This window comes from Balaenoptera acutorostrata, chromosome 7 (genome assembly GCF_949987535.1).
Source record: "Balaenoptera acutorostrata chromosome 7, mBalAcu1.1, whole genome shotgun sequence".
Classification (NCBI taxonomy): Eukaryota; Metazoa; Chordata; class Mammalia; order Artiodactyla; family Balaenopteridae; genus Balaenoptera; species Balaenoptera acutorostrata.
In genome coordinates this window covers 8,691,704-8,713,084 of record NC_080070.1, presented here as the reverse complement: position 1 = coordinate 8,713,084, position 21,381 = coordinate 8,691,704, and the positions used below count along the sequence as shown (strand labels likewise).

At 38.8% G+C, this 21,381-nt stretch overlaps 1 protein-coding gene across 1 annotated transcript in view; it reads left to right on the top strand.

Annotated features, from left to right (window-relative positions):
• CNTNAP2 (contactin associated protein 2) overlaps positions 1-21,381 on the top strand; it is a 1,523,154-nt gene that overhangs the window by 703,254 nt on the left and 798,519 nt on the right. The window contains exon 11 of the mRNA XM_057550506.1: positions 2,614-2,720. Coding sequence (XP_057406489.1) covers positions 2,614-2,720 — 107 coding nt within the window. The remainder of the gene's footprint in view (positions 1-2,613; positions 2,721-21,381) is intronic.

Below are 21,381 nucleotides of genomic sequence, written 5' to 3'. Positions count from 1 at the left end.
TTTCTCATTTGTGCATTATTTAGAGCACATTTAGATTCCAACCTGGTTTTCCCTAGAGACTCAGTACACTCTGTACTACTTCCCCTGAATTAATTGATATAATGAGCTGATGTAAATTACTTTCACTATTAGGCTGAGTTACTGTTAACCAACAACAATTTAGAAGGTAAATATACCACACAAAGACATATGAGTACTGAAATCCCAAATTAAGTATCAAAGATGTTTTTTAGCTTTATGTAATTTTGGAGTGTCTGTATCATTGCTTCCTCGCATGGTCTGGAGAATCAGGACTCTTGGATATAAATGCCTTCTGCTGAGGCCTATGCCTGGGCACCTGTAGAGGGAAATGGCTCTGGCAATAGACCCGAACAACCCTGGGCCACCCACCCTCTGATCATGGTTCTAACTCTTCCTTCTTGCTTTCTTGCTTGTTCTGCTGGGAACAGTTTTCAATATTTTAATTATAAAAATGCACCTTCTCTTTTTAATGCCCAAGAGAAATGCTCTAAGCTTGGTTAAGCGCTTTGTTTATAGTCTACCCATAACTACTCTGGTCTCCGCATTTCTGTACATTTCATATCACTCTGATGACGGATCAGATTCTGCCTAGTATTGTATCTCGCATGAATCTTATCCCCCACCGCCCCTCCACATAGGTTATAGAGTCTTTGGAGAAGAAACATCTTTGTAGCCTTGATAACACCAAGTCCAAATTCATATGGAATAGAACTGCCTATTAATGTAGAGTGAATTTTCCATCCCACCTCCTGGAAATCCAACATTATGCTCTCTTATGTTGTATTTTCCCCCCTTATAATGTTCTTCTTCTCGTTTTCTTCTCTTACAATCCTGTTCTCCTAGGCTTAAGCTCTTGAAAGGCAGTGAATAGACTTTTTTTTTTTTTTTTTTTTAAAGATTTTATTTATTTATTTATTTATTGATTAATTGATTGATTGATTGATTGCTATGTTGGGTCTTCGTTTCTGTGCTAGGGCTTTCTCCAGTTGTGGCAAGCGGGGGCCACTCTTCATCACGGTGCGCGGGCCTCTCACTACCGCGGCCTCTCCCGTTGCGGAGCACAGGCTCCAGACGCGCATGCTCAGTAATTGTGGCTCACGGGCCCAGCCGCTCCGCGGCATGTGGGATCTTCCCAGACCAGGGCTCGAACCCGTGTCCCCTGCATTAGCAGGCAGATTCTCAACCACTGCGCCACCAGGGAAGCCCCAGTGAATAGACTCTTATTCATCTTCTATTTCCCACAGTGCTCAATAATTGTTTGTTGCATGACTAAAGGTTTGCAAAGAGTTGTAGAGGAACAGCATTCCTATATAAGAAACAGAGTTCCATGCCAAACTGGGCTATGCCCTGCTATGGTAGTTTTAGGCATGGCTAATGGTGAGTCAAGAACAGGGGATGGAGAATATTATCTCTGAGTCCAGTCCTATTCTATTTTGCAGCAAGACGCTACCAGGGCTTTATGATTATTGGTGGTCAAAGTGTGGCTCTCCATCAAGCAACCTGTGACCCACTATTATGGGTTCTGCCTTTTTAATCTGAGTGGACTTTTCTACTTTAGAGAGTTTCCTATTCAAAGCTAGAAACCTTTTGTGAATGCTAGTACATAAGAAGAAAATAATTTGTGCTGTGGAAACAGGAGTTTTCCAGAACAAATTCCAACTTCACTATTGCTAGGATACAGGCAGACTATAAAACAGTGCCCTGCAAGCAATGGTTCAGATATCTATAGCTCCTGTTTATTGGCCCTCTATTTCTTGCCTATTAATTATCTACTTTATGAACATTACCTCCTAATCTCAATACTATTGGGTTGTCCAGAAAGTTCATTTCCATAAGATGTTAAGGAAAAACCAAATGAACTTTTTGGCCAACCCAATACTTACCAGATAGGTATGTATAATTACTCCATTTTTCAAATGAGAAAGTTGAGGATCAGAAAGGTTAAATTACATCATCATAACTGGCTATTAAGTAAATAAAAAGATAAAGATTTGAACACAAAACCTGCGTTTTTCCCCCATACTATACTTGCTGCCTCCTTATAAAGGTGGGTTTCATTAGCCAGTGGGGCATGGGAGGAGAGGTAAGGAAGACTTAGAAATCTTTTCTTATGAGGCTAGTATATTCTCATTGCTGTGGCATTATTTTAGAAGCTCATATTGCTATAAAAAAAAAACCTCAGCATTACCCCTTTCTGTCTTGGTACTATTGGCCTTGATAAAGGATAGTACAGGAAACAAGATGGCTAATGTTTTGTCTCTCACCAGGAGGAAATTTAGCTAGTGTCTTTGGTTTTTTTTGCAAAAGGAAAATAAAATGAATCTGTGATGTGCAAATGAACCTCTCAACTGTTTGTTAATTTCTACTGTTTACTCAAAAATGGGAAACACCAAGCCTGTGATGCATCATCTTTTATGCACTTGGCACCTTCCATCATGAATCATATTAATCTGCTTAAACTAACAAGGATTAATTGCCTTGGTAAGGCAACCTGGCATTGAAATGATGTATTGCCCAGACAGCTTGGAATTTAGCCACTCATAAATCTCATTTGTTTGTTGGTTTATTTCTGTTTGTCTCTTTCTCTGACAGATGTGTGCCCAATCACTGTGAGCATGGTGGGAAGTGCTCGCAAACGTGGGACAGCTTCATATGCACTTGTGATGAGACGGGATACAGTGGGGCCACCTGCCACAACTGTGAGTGCCAATTTATCTCACTTTAAACTTATAATTGCATGAGAATCCCAGGTCTTCAGCTATGCTTTAAAGCTCAGCAACCTGAATAATCCACATAGTAAATCACTTGATTCTGAAGAACCCAGATTTCACTGTTGCTTTCCTAGAGTAGTATTCTAGTTGTCAAAATATATTCTCTCAAGCCTAATGACTCAAAAAGAAGGACCAACGTTTCCGAAGCTCCATAAACATGTAGTTGAGATTGGAATGCTGCCCTTGGATGTGCCTTTACATGTCTAAGCCACATCTGTCTGGATAGATTGTTTGGAAAATTGTGTTAGTGTGATGTCTCTGACTGGATACTCGTTTATCAGTTCATCAGAGAGGCAGACAGAGTGTAATTTGAACACTTAGTTTCTGGATGATAGTTGTCTCAGCGCTCTTTTAGAACTATTGCGCCACATATTTTAGATCAGAAAAATGAGCTGGAAAGTGGAAGAAAGTCCATTGAAGTTGTATATGTAAAATAAAAATGCAAGAAGTCAAATTTTTTTAAATATTAAAAAATAAAAAGTAGCATGCAAAAATGTCTTTTAGAACACAGATGTGCCTTGTTTTACATAATAGCTTTTCCCCTGAAAAGTTAAATAAAAATTATATTTTTATAATTCAAAGATTATTAAAAACTGAATATTAACTTTATAATTGTAATGTTAATTTTCCAATAATGCATAGCACTTTTGAAGACAGATTTGCCATAAAGCATATAGTTGAAAGAAGAAGGTCATCTGTTATGTAGCATGAATGTGTGTGTGTGTGTGTGTGTGTGTGTGTGTGTAAGAAGGAAGGAGGAAAGAGATTCAGTCTTCTTCAATCTTGTCTCTTTATGAAAATCTAATATCTAAATCCTCTAAGTATACAGAGTGCTTTCTGTTCATTTCACTTTTAGAAAATAATAACAAGCAAAATATTATTAGAGTTCTGGGGACAGTAAAAATGCAATACCGTTCTCTGAGACTTTTCATATCATTATTTGTAGTAATGTACAATAAGACATTGAGTTCAGCGTAAATTGTAAGACCTCAACTAAGAAAAAATAATTTTAATTTATTTTATTGCACTTATTAATTTGTTTAGGAGGATATTTTAAAAAACCAAGAGACAAAAAGAACTAGAAGAATTAACATTAATAGGGTGATATAAAAGAGTTAAAACAGCCACTTAGTAGATTCTTCATCTCTACAGTATTTATATATAGATATGTAAAAAATATTTTAATGAATAAAGAACCGAAGTGATTGATATTGAAATAAATTAGAATTAAGGAGTTATGACTAAAATTGTACCCTTCCAATCACATCAAAATATTAACTTTCATCATATAACATTCATTGTATGATACATAATGCTTGAACTAAGTATCTTAGGTGAAACAAAGTACCTTCACTCTACCAGTAGAATTTATATAATATGTTATAAATACCACCTTTAACTATCACAATCTTGTTTCTGAGAATGGAAATTCTAACTAAAGGAAAGAACAAGAAATTGGTGGTGGTTACAAGTGTTTCCTATCTCAGCGACCACTTTTATATTTAATGTAAAAGCAAATAATTTTTTTTATAATTGCTTCTTTCATTGAATACACAGCAAAGAAAAAGAAATTTAAACATATTAAATTAAAATTTAAAATATATGCCAGTAGTTGAATAGTTGAGTGTTTTGTTTTTTTTTTAAAGAGTTAACAACTCCAAGTATTAGAAATGTCCTAAGTGTGGTTAGATTTGGCTCTTGTGGGAAGTTATAAATGTAAAAGAGGGAAATTATCTCTTCCCTGCTGCTTATTCTACTCTTCCTTTATTTAATTTTTGTGTGTATGAATATAGAATCATTCATTTTAACAATGAAAGCCTGATCGCTCGTTGTCTTCCCCAAATAAGGCCAAAATGTTGAAAATCATGTGTGTGCATAAATAGAGGTTAGAAGACCATAGTGCAGAATTCAAGAAAGGATTGATTGGACACAATTTTGTTGTGAAAAATATATCTTGTGGGTTGTAGAAGGCACATGCTTCCAAATAAGCTAAAAGACTTGATATATCTCTTAGTTACTCCCATGAATTAGTTAAAAATTGGGAGGGTCTGGCCCAGCACGTAATGCTGTGAAAATTATGTAATATATGCTATTCAGTTTGATACAGAAGGAACAGTTTGGCATTTTTATGTAGTCAGTGACTGCATGGGCTTCTTCTTCTTCTTTTTTTTTTTTTAAATAAATTTATTTATTTTATTTATTTTTATTTTTGGCTGTATTGGGTCTTCGTTGCTGTGCGCAGGCTTTCTCTAGTTGGGGCGATTGGGGGCTACTCTTCGTTGCTGTGCATGGGCTTCTCATTGCAGTGGCTTCTGCAATGGCAGAGCACGGGCTCTGGGCGCGTGGGCTTCAGTTGTTGTGGCACGTGGGCTCAGTAGTTGTGGCTCGCGGGCTCTAGAGCACAGGCTCAGTAGTTGTGGCACACGGGCTTAGTTGCTCCGCGGCATGTGGGATCTTCCCAGACCAGGGCTCGAACCCGTGTCCCCTGCATTGGCAGGTGTATTCTTAACCACTGCACCACCAGGGAAGTCCCCTGCATGGGCTTCTGATGCTGCCTGTGAGGTCACCATGCTGGGTGCCTTTGCAGGAAGTCATTCTCTTCTCTTGGACTTCCTTAATTCCTCTGTCGACTAAATGCCTCCTGAGGTCTCTTACAGTTCTGAAATCCAAGGAGCTGAGACTTCCAGTTACTTATTCTGTGTTCTGTGGTTTTGACCTTTGTTAGCATTATTAAATTTTTACCTCATTATTTTCAGTGAAAGACCAGGTGTCCCTTTTGTAAAGGAACTATGGTAATTTAAAAATAGTACTAGTTTAAAAAGGTAAAGAACAGCTCAAGTCTGAAGTTTAGTAAAACTAAATATTTAGGAGCGCTTCAAACATTACAGTTAGGCTGCTCACTGCTTAAGGCGTTTTCTTCCCTGGTCCAGGCTTGGCCGGGATGGGAAAGCTGCTCCGTGCGTGGTTGTCGGGCTGGGTTGTGGTCCAAGATGGAGGCTCGAAGCCCTTCTTTGACAGGTCACGCTGCCTGAGGTTGAACTTGGGTCGACTTCCTTGTAATTGTGGGCACTAAAACCGTTTGAGCTTCATTTTTCTCCTTTGTGAAATGAGATTAATAACAGCACCACCTCATAAAGCCATTGTGAGATTAAATGAGATGATTTGTGGAGAACACTGAGAAGGGCTTTAGATATGTTAGTACTCAGTAAATTATTGCCACTTCATCCCATTCAGAACAATCATCCCTTTGCTCTGAATTTCTATACAAGTAGTTGTCCATATCACACAATTTGTCACTTAATTTCATGCTGCCATTCATTGTTTGCTATCGTTTCCATGGCAGATTTGAGCTTGACGTGAATGATTGGTTTCCATAGGGTTTTGTTTTTCCAGAAGAATTGAAGAATATTAAAAGTGATCTGGGTATGTCCTAGACCTATCTGTTTATTTGTTGCTTATACATGGAGGAATTAATTTTCAAGTGAATTCTATACAGGGCTCAGAGGATTGTCATTTACAAACCACTCCCATGAGGAGACAGGGTGTCATCCTTTGGGTGAGGAAATCCTACAAGAAAAGCCACAGATTGCAGGAAAGGCAGAGACAGTTTTTCGTGTTCAAAAACTAAAGAGGCTAGTTTGTGAAAAAATGCAAATACATTACATTCTTGCAGTTGCATACCTTTAAAATTTCCTTATGCAGGTATTCCATTCTCAATCAATTTCTAAGAACTGACTAGTAGCATGTCAAAACATAAAATCATGATACAGAGACACAGAGGGTAGAATGATCATGTTAAATAGTTTATTTGCTTTGTTACGTTGACTTATCCCTACTTCATTCTCCCAAAAGTGTAAGAATTTGTCTTTATTTTGAGCAAAACTTCATGTTTATAGCTACAGTATTTTTCTCTTAGTGGTGATAGATAGACCCTTTTCAGTAGATCTCCAAGTTCACATTCCAGTACCTCAAATGCTTTTTAGGATCGAATTATCATCTCATTTTTTTCACGTGTGTTCTTTACTCTTCATAATTATGGCTCTGGTTTCCATGAATTAATTCAAAAACCTATCCCTTATCCCAGGGCTTAGCAGATATTTTTTCTCATGCTGTTGGGGTCTATCTTTGACCTCAGTCATTCTTACATATACTATTAGTCCCCTATATGGAACTGCCCTAAAAATCCCCAGGGTATCCTCAATAATATGAAACCTTTTCTCTATTTTCACAAGTGCAAGAGGATATTTGACAAATATAAGCAATGTTTTGGGGTGGAACTCTATAAGAATTACTAGATGCCAGACCTTCATTCTGAGAGAAAATATTTTTCCAGGTATCTTTTTATTAAAGGAGGGACTTTCACCTTGCCCAGATATACAGACATGACTGTTTCCAGAGGAAGTAGGAGGAGGTAAGTTAGATGACCTATGAAGATCTCTTCCAATTTTAAAATTATGTGATTTCTGAATTCTGAAATACTAAGAAAAAACAGGGATTGTTGTTGCCACAGAAATGCAAAAGTAAATTTTTCACCAGCCAGTTTTAGAAGAAAAATTGAAATTTAAAAGGAAACTATTCTACATTCTGTGGTCTGGAGCTACGACTCTGGGTCTGTAAATTTGTAAACCATAAATTATACTGCACCTTATTACTGTACACATGAAAAGTGAAGTGGATTTCAATAGCTCACACCATGTTATTTACAATCCATTATACCCATAAGTAACTTAATTCAAAGCATAATTTTTTAAAAAGAAATTATTCCTACCTGCTGAAAGTTACACTAACCTAGGGCATAAAAACATAGATTTATTGGCACAAGGAAATATGGTCCCCCCCATCCATTTGGAACTACCACAAACTGAGACACCAATGAAGACAACTTGGAATTTGACCATTGCTACCAAAAAGACAAAAACAAAAAAGGGCAGTCATTGGGTGGAATCATGGCCTTATGGAATTGGAATCCATCCTTCAGCTGTAAGTTCAGTTGGCTTACAAGGTCCTACTTGGTATGGCTGTGTCTTTAACCTGGTTTTCGGCCATACTCTTCATCCCTGACTCCCCTCTCGTCCCACTGGCCTCCTTTCAGTTTTCCATACTTGCATGGTACCCTCGAACTGTTCCCTTTCCCCTCCCACTGCCACGACTACAGGACTTTTGCACATCCTCCCTCTCTGCTTTGCTTGGTATGTTCCTAGTCATCCTTCAGATCTCAGCTCAGTAGTTACCTCCTTAGTGAAGCTTTCCATGAACCCGTAATTAGGTCAAGTCCTCTTATTTCAAGACATATATCTTCCTCTTAGCCTTGGTGATGGCTGTGATTTTGCATTTATCATTTGTGATTCTTTAATAATATCTGTCTTTTCCACTGGACTATAATATCTGAGAGGAGATAGTGCCAGGTTCTGTCCACCATTTTATCCCCAGAGCCCACCCAGCATATAATATGTGCTCAGTGAATATGCACTGAATCAAAGAGTGAATAAATGACAGACAACCTAAGAAGCATCAAGAGCTTTTTAAAAATCAATGTCCTTTATCCAAATTTATGAAGGTTGTAAAGCTGAGAGAGTAAAGCCGAAGGGAAAAAAAGAAAACAGAAAAAGGAGGGTAGAGAATAAAAGATGCATTAATTCAAAGCAGAGGGCGCCGTGATAGACATGACAGCACAAACAATCACAAGAGGTGTAGAGTTTTAAGAGATTATATGGACAGATTCAATATATGGGCACACAAACCCACACGTTTCAAATAATCTTTGAGGAAAATATTGCCATGTCAGGACACCATTCGCTAAAGTAACTTGTGAGACTATATAGTAATAGTGGCAAAATAAGTTGCAATAACAACAAAAGATCTTAGATAACATAGTGCAGTCAACTAACTCCTGTGCTGGCTGATTGTATGAGCTGTTCTAAAATAAATCTGAGGGAGGGGATATGGGGATGTATGTATACGTACAGCTGATTCACTTTGTTATACAGCAGAAACTAGCACACCATTGTAAAGCAATTATACTCCAATAAAGATGTTAAAAAAAAGTCATATTAACAGGATTTCAACTTATACACACAAAAAAAATAAAAATAAAATAAAATAAATAGGGGCTTCCCTGGTGGCGCAGTGGTTGAGAATCTGCCTGCCAATGCAGGGGACACGGGTTTGAGCCCTGGTCTGGGAAGATCCCACATGCCGTGGAGCAACTAGGCCTGTGAGCCACAGTTGCTGAGCCTGCGCGTCTGGAGCCTGTGCTCCGCAACAAGAGAGGCTGCGATAGTGAGAGGCCCACGCACCGCGATGAAGAGTGGCCCCCACTTGCCGCAACTAGAGAAAGTCCTCGCACAGAAACGAAGACCCAACGCAGCCATAAACAAACAAACAAACAAACAAACAAGCAAACAAAGTGAAATTTTTAAAAAATAAAATAAAATAAATATAGATATGTTTAAATATTGACCATCTAGTGAATGATAAAAAACTGTTTAAACTTGGTATGAAATTTGAATAAGATGAACATAATCCTTTGATTTATCATGTAATACCATGTGTGTGTTCTTACTACAGTAGAACTGTGGAAAGGGAAAAGAACTCAGGGTTTGAAATCAGATGATCTACTGTGAAACCCTCAGGCTATCTGGCCAGCCTTCTTCCTTCATCAGCTGAGCGTGCCTAGTGTAGGACTGTACCCTCTCCCATTCCTCCAGCGCTCTTAGCACATTTGTGTGGATTCCACCTACACCCTTGGAGGGTGAGGTCAGCTCTCCCATTACATGCTGTTAGTTACAGGTCACTAACAGCAATTAAATGAGAAGCACTGGGTTTAATACACTTCCTTCTTGCCTCCTTTATTTCCCCCTCTGGGCTGCCTTGGCTTTGTGCTTTGACAATCACTTAACCTCTCTGAACTTAAGTTTCCTCTGGGAAATTCAATGAAATATTGCCTCTTAAAGTGCTTTGTAAATATAGAAAGCATCCTATATCTTGTTGTAACTTTTATTGTACTGCTAAGTCTTAAAAAACAGCCAGCCAAATTTTTGTCTGCTTATAAGTAGCTTAAGGATACGGAGTACTGATACAGTTGATTCTCAAAGAAAAGATCAGAGAGTGTCTAAATATTTTAGCCAATACTCATTGTAAAGATAAAAGGGTGTATTAGCAAATATAATGGCTACCCAGGCTGATTTATATGAACAGGGTGAATCTGCTGCTTCTAATGTAGACATGGCATTAAGTAGCCAGACTGTGCCTCTTTGTTATCAAGTGAACAATTGCCAAATTCTTCCAATTTTACCTCCCTCTCATCCCCCCGTTCCATTCCTACACCATGAACTACTTCATATGCTCAATGTGTCCTTGTCATTAAAGAGTGACTATGGGGTACAACTGTAGAGCCGTGGGACACCAAGGTTCTGATTCCTACCATCATTTATTCATTCCTCAGTAGCTGACCCTGTCCTGCATCTAGGACAGGTGTGGAGTGTGGAGACGAGAATGGAACAAGGCAGGGATACTAGAATAGAGGGTTGGACAGCCTCCTCCAAAGAAGTGCATAGTTTCACTAAAAATAAAAGTCCTTATAATCTTTTTTTTTTATTTTTTATTTTTTTTAATTTATTTATTTATTTATTTTTGGCTGTGTTGGGTCTTCGTTTCTGTGCGAGGGCTTTCTCTAGCTGCGGCAAGCAGGGGCCACTCTTCATCGTGGTGTGCGGGCCTGTCACTATCGCGGCCTCTCTTGTTGCGGAGCACAGGCTCCAGACGCGCAGGCTCAGTAATTGTGGCTCACGGGCCCAGCTGCTCCGCGGCACGTGGGATCTTCCCAGACCAGGGCTCGAACCCGTGTCCCCTGCATCGGCAGGCAGATTCTTAACCACTGTGCCACCAGGGAAGCCCCAAAAGTCCTTATAATCTTAATTCATTTTCATATCCCTGGTTCATTGGGATCGTGAGCTGAGGGTAGATTGTACCATGTGCTTACCTTTTACAGGCTAGCTTGGTAATTTTCATGTTTACAAAATATTTATAAATGTAATTATATGCGAAATTATTTAATGTTATATCACAAATTCTTTATGGTTTTAAGCAATCGTTTCATCTTTTCAGAGGTTATTATCAGATTATTCACTTGTTTATTTCTGTTTTTTGTCTTATCAGATTGGCAGGGAGAAATCAGGGTGAGGAGGCTGCAGCTTCAGCGTGGTGCTGGGTAGAGAAAGCAGTCATCAATAGAATATGTACAGTTACGAGATTGGCAAGCTCATGCTTGGTTGTGTGTATTCTCTAGCTGAGAAGCTCACTTTCTTACCAGAGCTGGAGCATTTGGGGAAAGAGGAAAAATGACAAGTGCTGTCACTTCCTGAAATCACACTTATTAGGAAAAGACACAATCATCCCAGCATCTCCTTTGCTCACATTCTCACCTGGCCTCTGTAAATAAAGTAAGGTGTAGAGAAGTGGGGAGTGTTATCTGTGTAGAAATGTTGGAAGGGGATTTAGAGGCCATTCTCTCTTTCAGTTACAACCAAATAAATTACATTGGATTACAATAGTGCAGGTCATTTGGAGAAACACAGCCAAAGCACCTTTACATTTCTAAGGCACCCCAAATTTCAAATTAATCCCCTCTTTCATGCCTTGCTTTGGAAAGATGGCTAAGATAAAACATAGAAAGAAAGGATTTAATTTCAGTTTTACAAAGACTCTTTCAATAGTTTCAAAACTATATCTTTCTCTTTGAATAAAGAGCCTTTGCAAAAAGTTGATGGGCAAATGCATATTGAAAAGCAGACTGCTCTACCAACAGAGGAGCTGTGATCCTGTGAACTTCTCAGAGGTGATAAAATGCCAGAGCCAGGTCTTGAAGGAGTTGGCATTATTCATTCAGCTCCCCTGTGACTATCTCATCCAAGGTTCAGAGTGAGGAGAAAAAGGGATAGAAAACACCCATCTCTGCACCTTTGCCAAGTTCCATTAGGGGGAATAAGTCTGAGGGAGGGAGGGCTGTTTAATTGAAAGATAAGGAAGGAAACTTCTGAGATGTTTATATCCACTCAAAACACAAGAAAGGAGAATTAAAGTTAAAAGCACTATGTACCTCTCCTTTGATCCATCTGACATCTCCCGAATCAAACTTTTTTTTTTGCTTTCATATTGACATTAGTCACTGTGTTCCTATTTCAAGTCTTCAGCTTTACAAGCTTGGTGTATAGGAGTATCTCTAACTCATAGACAGTTTCAATTCATTCAGTAATATTATGTGTATTTTGTATGCAGCACACTACGTGGATGCAGAAATACAGACAAGAGCCCATTTCCTTATGAAGTAGATGAGGTAGTTAGAAAAGGAAGCAGCACAAATATTCAGGAAACATTAATATATTAGTAGATGTTTATGTGCCAAACTGGTGTAAAGGCTAGTATGTATATGTAATAGGAGAGAGAGAACAGTGCAACCAAGATGGTCAGGAAGGGTTCAAGGAGGAACTGAACCCTGGCTAAATTCCTTGTTTTTTGGGGAATAAAGATTGGGCCTGGCAGAGTCCAAGGCAGAGATAAGCATGGAGCGTGGAGAAGCATGCTGGTGAGGAGACCCAGCTCTGGAGTCCTCAGGCCTTAAGGGGAATACTCGCTTAGATTTGTACATGTCGTAGGATCCTGGAGAAGTTGCTAAATCTCCCAGATTAGCACCACCCTGTTTGAATGGTGTGCTGCAGCCAGGATTGTTAAGTATTCAGGAACTCTGTGAGCTGGTTGTTAAAGCTTGGTACCTTGAACCAGGTACAGTGGGAGAATTTACCCCATGGAACTTGACAAACCCTACAAATACAAACTTTTTTTTTTTTTTTTGTAAAACTGGTTTACCAGAATATCATTGCCCTGTTTCATTATTAATAAAATGAGAATAATAGTGTCTCCTATCAGTATTGTTGTGAAGCGTACAGATAATGTGTAAAATGTCTAGTGCAGTTATAATCAACACAGGTGATTCTCCAGAGATGATAGCTACAGTTACAAAGGTAACACTTTGAAGAGACTGTTCCCAACAAAGGAACAGCAGGATGTGGAGTCAAGCAGGCGGGTTGAGGTGGCCGGAGGACAGTGGTCGTTCAGTACCTCGGTTCCAAGGTATGACTTCGGACGCGATTCTTCATCACTCACTTTTACCGTGAAACAAATTTACTTTTATTCTTTGGACGAAAAGAGTTGAGTTTCCCTCACCGAGTCAATCCATAAATGACTTTAAAGTCTGCCTAACAGACTATTGGCTTACAATGATCTCTGAACTAAGGAGAACGTCTAAGACTACTGAACAATGTTTGGAGAACATTTATAAAGAACCATTGGATTACGTGGCGTCACTTCAACAGTCAGCGTTTCTTTTACTGAAAGTGACAGCAATGTTTTTGCGTTACTAAAGTTTGCCTCAACTGTTTAGGATATAATATAATGTTAGGCAACAATTGATGAAGACAAAACTAATTTTAAGGTTACTTTGTGGTTGTTAACCTAAACCTAAAGAATGAGAAGCTTTCTTCCTTCAGGAACTGCTCCAGCTGTGACCCAGCTGTGTCAAATTTATACTCCTTAAATTTCAAGACACCTGGCTTTGTTTGCCAAGCTCTTTGTGAAAAAACTACTCAATAATGAATCTCGTGATGTTTTTATTATTAATTTTTATTGAAGTATAGTTGCTTTACAGTGTTGTGTTAGTTTCTTGCTGTACAGCAAAGTGAATCAGTCATACATATACATACATCCACTCTTTTTTAGGTTTCCTTCTCATTTAGGTCACCACAGAGCATTGAGTAGAGTTCCCTGTGTTACACAGTAGGTTCTCATTAGTTATCTATTTTGTACATAGTAGTGTATATATATCAGTCCCAATCATGTTTTTTTTTTTAACACTCACATGATGAAAAACTGAAGAATGCATTATTGGTTCCTGTTTCTATCTTTACAAAATGGTGGTGAACAAAGAGCTCTCTCCATTTCTTTTCTTATTATTGTTGCATTGTGCTTTTCTTCCTCCTTTCTACTCCCTCCTGGCAAAAGTGTTGAGAACAGTATAGTTCAGATTGTTGGAATCTGGAATGAAAATGTCCATCCACGCAAATAATGTTCTTCTATTATATTTGTTGTAAACAGCTAATTCTGTTAAAAGCAAAAGTTTCCCATGGAAAGTGCAGCAGTTTCCAAGAAAATTTTGCTGGTTCACTTTTTGGGTGTTCTCATATCTGACTGCTTCCAAATTCTAGTAAAATGTTTTATTTGAAAATCTTTTAGTCAAGTGAAAGTGAAATATTCTAAATGTGTATGGATTTGCCTTAAAAACCGTGGTCTTATTTTCAAGTATAGCAAGGAAAAGATCTAATGGCTTGTAGTTCCTTTGTCTCACCAGGTAAGTTTGTCCCAGAGCTGCCATGGTGGCTCCAGTCTGCAAAATATGCCAACACTACTCTTGAAAGACCTTTCTTGGCATCACAGATGCCAGCACTAAGTGCCAGACGATGTTGACACCTACAAAATTGCTGTCATTATTCATTAGCAGACATCAAAATGTCCTAATAATACTCTTTTCCATTATCCAAGCCTGTTGAGACATCAATTAAACACGTCTTGCTTGCCAAGTCATGTGATCAATGTTCTCTGTGCTGGATAGGGGCAAGTGAAGCCATCCAATTAGACTGGATAAAGAAACACCTCTAAGGGTTTGGCTGTGGAAAGAGAAATTCCTTCCATCCATATTCCTGCAATAGGATTCAGAGATCTAGAAAACACTATGTGTGTTTTCCACCGTATGGCCATCTGTTGATGAGTCTGCCCCACTTAGAGAACATTAAAACACTCAATGAAAAGCATATTTGTACTCAGAAAATGCTAGCATATTAAGGCTCCCTTGTGGTTTCAGTGACATAGATACAGACTTCCTGAATGAATAAAACCTGAATTTTGTTGGGCCAGATTGATTCTTCTGAAAGTTCCTACAGTACCTGGAGCAAGGTGAATGGAACAAGCTTGGTTAATTCATTGTCCAAAAGGACTATTTTTTCCTTTGTATAATTCTTGAAATCAAGCTGACTTAAGCTGTGTGAGAGAGAAGAAGGTATCCTGAACTTCCACAGGAGAGAAATAACCAGTAATGGAGACTGTCCTGCCTTCTCATGACATAGCAGTTCTGGGAGAAGTATTGGAGTTGTACTTACATTAGATGCCTTGAGGAAGGCGGGTAGGAAACTCCAGGTGGCAACACTTGCTTCCTAGTTATCAGTTAGAGCATCTACTACTCTGTGATAAGGGCACCTACTGGGAAAGCCTGAGCTGTAATAGAAAACCTCTTCTCTTCTCAGCTGGCCATGTAGCTGATGAGCCGCAAGGCCAGTCGTCCAAAGAGTGCTGAAGTGAAACGGGGGCCGGGAGAGGAAGCAGGATCAGTGATGGGTGACAGAAGTGCAGTGACTGCAGAACAAATCCTCCTCTTCTCATCCACGCTGAATCCACCGCTTAGGACGTGCTTTCCACCATCACCAGATAAAATGTGGTATCAATCCTGTCTTGCAACTTCTGCTTTGCCTCAGTGCCATTGCCACAGCTCCAGTGAAAGTTGTCATTTTCACCCAGCTTTATTTCAACAGCCTGAACTAGGTTTTTGGGCTAACATGTAGTTTAGAAATAAAAATAATGATACAGAATGATTCATAGGGCAGAAATAATATGGAAGACAAATTTGTTGAGGAGCATTTGAATTGCTATTAGCAATCACAGAAGAAAGTTTACTAATAGACAACATTTTCCCCTATCCCTTATACCTACAGATCAGATTTTGAAAGACCTTATACATAATAAAAGCATATTTCTTTAAAACCCAAGTAATTTATTTACTATATAAAAAATTCTAAGGGGCTCTGAATTAGTTCAGTTTTCATTCAAATTGGTACTTCTTTTTCCTACTTGTCTCACCCTATGCTTCTCATGTACCACCTATCTTAAGATGAAATAAATGAATATCAGGCCCTAAATTCTACCACATGTGGTTCCTTAGCCAGGGAATGGGTTCACGTTGACACTTGACTCATCAATTTCACATGTGGTAATCAAAAAAAAAACAAATTTAATCTGCACAAACCGTAATTTTCATGCTGGGATCATTTAGATTCCAGCAGTCTTTCTATTGGTTAGTTTAAGAAAATGGTGTCTCCATTGTGCTTTTTCAGTGAGGATCCCAGTGAAGAATCATACTTGAATCTTGAGGAACTTTTTGCTTTTCAAAAGTGCAACCAACAGAACTTTGATATTTGGGAAGATGAGCTTGTTGTCCGTAGACTTAAAGCATTAAGAATAAATATACAAAGTTTGAGAAGGGGTAGTTTAGTAGATACTTTGAAATATTTATTGATGTCGTAGTATATTAAGATTAGAGATTATGCCTAAAAAATAAAGTACATGTCCTGACATGCTGCCTTCTACAGTCGTCTTATCAAGAGGTGTGCAACCACCCTAATTTCCTGAATTTTGTCCCAATTCTCTTCCCCAGAATGTGGCTACCTGCTGCCTGTCAACTAAAAAAGGAAGACTTCAAGCAGGGGTGGTGGGGGAGGGAATGTGGAGGGAGGCTTGTTAGAGTGGATGGAGAGAGGAGGATGAGTGTTTCAGCCTTTGAACTGCAAGGCTGACTGCACGGAGTTTCCAGGTCCCTTGCTTTCTACACTGCGATGTGTGGATGGAGAGGTAGCTTTGTGCATATTTCTGGTAACCCTAGAGATCATGCAGATGCAGTTTAGAAGTAGGAATTTATTTTTAAAGTAAGTTTACTTCCTGCCTTAGGTTTAAATATATACTTAGGGCCAAAAAGCATTTTTAAAGTGAAGTCAAGAGAATAGTATTTTTTCTCAGCAAAACCAGAACAAGATTTAAAAATAAAAGCAAAAACAAAGCCAAAATTTTTTTTTACAATGGCAGTAAGCAGGAATGACTGGCATAATTCCTCTTTTGGAATAGTTTATGGATAAAGGTGGGGCGTGAATTATAGGCTCTATAATCTGTCACAGCATTTACTCTTTTCTCTTTGATGAAGAAGGACATTCTATTCATAAGAAATAATGAGAAGTTTACAAATCAGTTATTAAAACTTATCAAAGACAAAGGCACAGACATTCTTACATTAAAACTATTAATGGAAAAACAGACCAGTCAGGTTTCTTACAAATCACCTACAATACAAGAGATAAACACATTGACAGCTCTTATACTAGATAGATCTCAAGTAGAAATCAAATCAAATACCACACACTCATTGAGGCATACTTCACACCAGCCCCCATCTGTATCAACAATAACTGCCTTACATTGAAATAATCTCTCTCACAACCAACTATGACTTTCTCAGGGCACTGAGCATGTCATTTTCATCCACACACTCATTGCTCAGCACCTGGCAAGTACTAAATATTTGCCATTTAATACAAGTATTAAATGTAAGAGCAACTGAACTGTGATTGTGTCTCTATGTGCACACGCACACACGTGCACACACACATATAGCATACCTCGAACGACTAAGAAGACATGTTTATCAGGCTCTGAACATACCAAGCCCTCTGCCTACTCAATGGAGGATCTCTCTTTGGGGCACAGCTTCTTATAATAAAATGCTTTTTGTTTCTCAGTAAGAGACTAACTTTCTTTTCATTTCATAGTGTTCCTGGTGTCTGGTCCATGAAATTTTCTTTATGCCAAATTATGTTCTATAGAAAATTGCATGTAAAGGGGGCTTCATTATCAACAGAACTGACTCCCTCTTAAATCTTACAGTGAACTGTGTATGAGACAAAGCCTCTACTTTACCCATGATCAGAAAAATGTCAGAAAGCAAGTTGAAGGAGGGGTACTTTTTGTCCTTCTCTTTATAAATGACTCCAAGAGATGGGATGTTATGTGTATCAGTGTCCTAGGGCTGCCTTAACAAAAGACCACAGACTTGGTGGCTTAAAACAACAGATATTTATTCCCTCACGGTTCTGGAAGCCTGAAATCAAGGTATCAGCAGGGTCATGCCTCCTCTGAAGGCTCCAGGGAAGAATCCTGGCTTGCGTCTTCCTGGTTTGCATCTTCCTGGCTTGCGTCTTCCTGGCTTCTGGTGGTTGACAAGCAATTGTTGGCGTTCCTTGGCTATTGTAGTCCAGTCTCTCCCTCTGTCTTCACAGGGCCTTCCTCCCTTTGTGTCTCCATGTCTGTGTGTCTGAATCTCCCTCTCTTTTCTCTTAAGAAGGCATCAGTCATTGGATTTAGGGCCTATACTAATCCAGTATGACTCATCTTAACTAATTACATCTACAAAGACCTTCTTTCCAAATACACTCTCATGCCGAGTTTCTTGGTGGACGTGCATTTTTGCTGGACACCGTTCAACCCTCTACAGTCTGCTTGCTCACGTCCATCCCTGTATGGAGTGCCACACATCCCCTCCCCTCGTGCTTTCCTATCTCCTTTTTTGTTTGCTTACACTCTCCTCCCAAATCCATCCCAAAATGTCCTTCTTCCCACTTTCACCACATTTTTGCTCTGTGGGATCCAGTTCATAGTCTCTTTCTATTTTGTGAAATTTTCTCTGATCACTCAAGCTAAAAGAGGTTTCTCCTTTTTTCTTATTTTTCAATAGCAATTATTACCTATGTGATTTTTCTGCTATTTATACACTTCATTATTTTTTCCAAATGTTTGTTCATAACTTTTCCCCCAGAATGTAAGTTGTGTGGGCATAGGCCAACTATTCCCATATTTTTTGAGAAACGTAATAGTTCATATATGTTGATTGATTTTTTAATTTTGAACGTGTACTGTGGGTTGAAAGAAAATTAATGGGAACAGAGAGGGAAGGATGTTAAGTATTGGACTTTACATATACTAGTTCATGTAATCTTCAAAACTGCATGTAAGGAAGATATTCTTATTCCATTTTGCAGATGAATAACTGTGGTTCAAAGTACATGGCAGAGTCAAGATTTCAAACCCTCTCTGTCTATTTTGTGAAATCTGTATTTTGCTGGACTGCCTTCCTTCTGGCGAAGCTTTTTCAACTTTCAGGGCGTTTAAAATACCTAGAACATAGAGACTATTTTGAGAAATGATCCTGAAAAGTTGGCTCTACATTGGAAGGTGTGGTTAGGGAAGTCACATCCCACAGCTCCCGACATTAGTCTCCACTGACGTTCATCAGCCTGTGGGCAGCTACTGTGGGGGCAACTAGGGAAGCTCTGGGAGAAACGGGGTGGGGGGGCACTCGTACGCTTGTGGCTGTGTATGAGCACATAGGCCCCAAGGAGTCTCAGCGCCAATTTATTATAATCACCCCCTTTAGTAGAGACTATATAAAATCATGTAAAAACATTTTGAAACCTCAAAGAAAGACTGTATATAAATTATTTTAAAATTTGTAGTTTGTGATATATTTATATTAGTATAAATGTGTGTGCATATACCATATACATATATAATAGTAAACTATTACCTTATGAATCAGAAAGGCCCATTTTCCAGGCATTTTGGTTAGTGGAATCTGTCCTTTGCTGGCCTGACCATTTCGGATCTGATTAAATATGCACACATAATACGCATGATGATGCAAACTTCAGCAAGTGATCTGAGGCTGACTTTTTACAGGCTATATTTTTTGACTCCATAAAATCCTAATGCGATATCCATTCCCACACAGACTTTCCTCCTCTCTGTACAAGACAGAGACTCAAATGCTGCAAAGCTTACTGGGGGCTCCTGGCTCAGAAACAGTTCTCTCAGCACTCTCCTGACATTATTAATGGCCCTGATGTACAAACTCAGAATAAAATAGAATTAAAATCCAAAATTAATTTCAAGCTCCATTAGAAATTAAAGGTGTTGGGAAAGAAATCAATATTTTCTCAGTGCAAAATGACTAAATTCAAAGCAATTAATTCTATTGTAACTTCTAAAAACTATGAAGAACTTTCAAACTATAAAATGTTGCCACACTCACACATATACACCACATGTGACAAAAAATAATGAGAAAGATTTCCAAAAGCAAGATGCAAAAATCTATTTTATACTTTATAGCTACACCATGTAGTGTACACACTAAAATGTATGTCTTAAAATACAGCCAATTATTCTGTAAAATTCGTGGCTATTTCCAGCAGTTACCAACACTTAGTTGCATATCTGGGAGGATGTAAGGAACAGAAACAATGCAAAAGAGCAAAGAGATTTATTTAAATAGAATAAACATATCCATTTCCTTAATGTTACTTTTTCTCTTTTTCAGCTTCTTTTTATGTAACGCTATCGATTACCAAACAAGTGACCCTAGAACACTGTAGTTCCAACTAGTATAAAGTATTTTGCACCCTGTAGAATTGTAGGTCATAAAGGAAATAAAACTAACACTCAGTAAAATCTTTTTCATGTCAGAATCATTGTCACTTCTTCCCTGTCATGACTTTCTGAGAAAATCTGAGTTAACAAATGGATCTTCTGCAGGTCCAGAAAGATCAGAGTCAGATGGGTCTGGATCAGACCTTGTAATGAAAATGTGTCACTTGTTCCCTCTCCCCACGTCAAGAAGAAACCTCATGAGAACTGGCTCAAGCATCTCTTATTATTTCAGCAGACTGGGGCAAACAACTTGAAAGATAATGTGGGACTAAACCAGTTCTTAGCTCAGGAAATGTCATGAGCCTTCTGGGGAAGCTATCCTCTCTTTGTGATACAAATAGTCCCTATGATTTAGGTCTAATAGCAATAGAGGAAGACATAGTCAGACACTGGGACCATGCTCAGACTTTTCAGTAAGAGAGAACAGAGCAGTCACCATTGGCAAAAGCCTCATGCCCTTCAGGTTTCTAAATATTGACGTATTTTTCCAATGGCTAGTATTCAACTCCTTGACCTTTCAAAAACGGCATCTTCTAAAATTCTATTTGATCTACCTCCCTAAAAGTGTGACTTATTTGGCCAGGTGATACAAAGTTGGGATTTGGGAGGTGAGCTGCCTGTCCCACCAGCCCTATCCACTGCCTTGGCTGTTGCTCTTCAGAGTTCTGCACCAGCTCTCACACAAACGGGTGTCAGATCACACTGATTTTCAGCTCTCTCAACCTCCCTGTTGTTTAACTGTTCCTTCCTTCCTGTGATATTTTAAAAGTAGGGTGGATACTGGAATAAGACAGACTGGGATTCCAGCCCCAGTTTTGTCACTTACTGTCTGTGTGATCCAAGCTGTTGACTTAAACTTCCTGATCCTCTCTTCCCTTTCCTGTATAAGAGACACAGTAATCCTTACCTGGCAAGTGTTTTGTTTTTGTTTTTAAGAATTTAAAGTGTGTGTGAAGTGAATGCTCATTACCAGGCAGATCGAGGGCCCTCAGAACTATAGCCATTGGTGTTACTGTGGATCTCCATTTCCTGGGTGCCCAGGGACTGTGTGTTTTCTCTCTCCACTTCTATCAAACCTACTCTCAGGAGGGCATCGAATAGCTAACATTCGTGCTTGCAGGTGAACAAAAGTCAAGTGAGAGAAAAGAGATAAGGAATGTAAGGTTAAAATGCAGGAGTG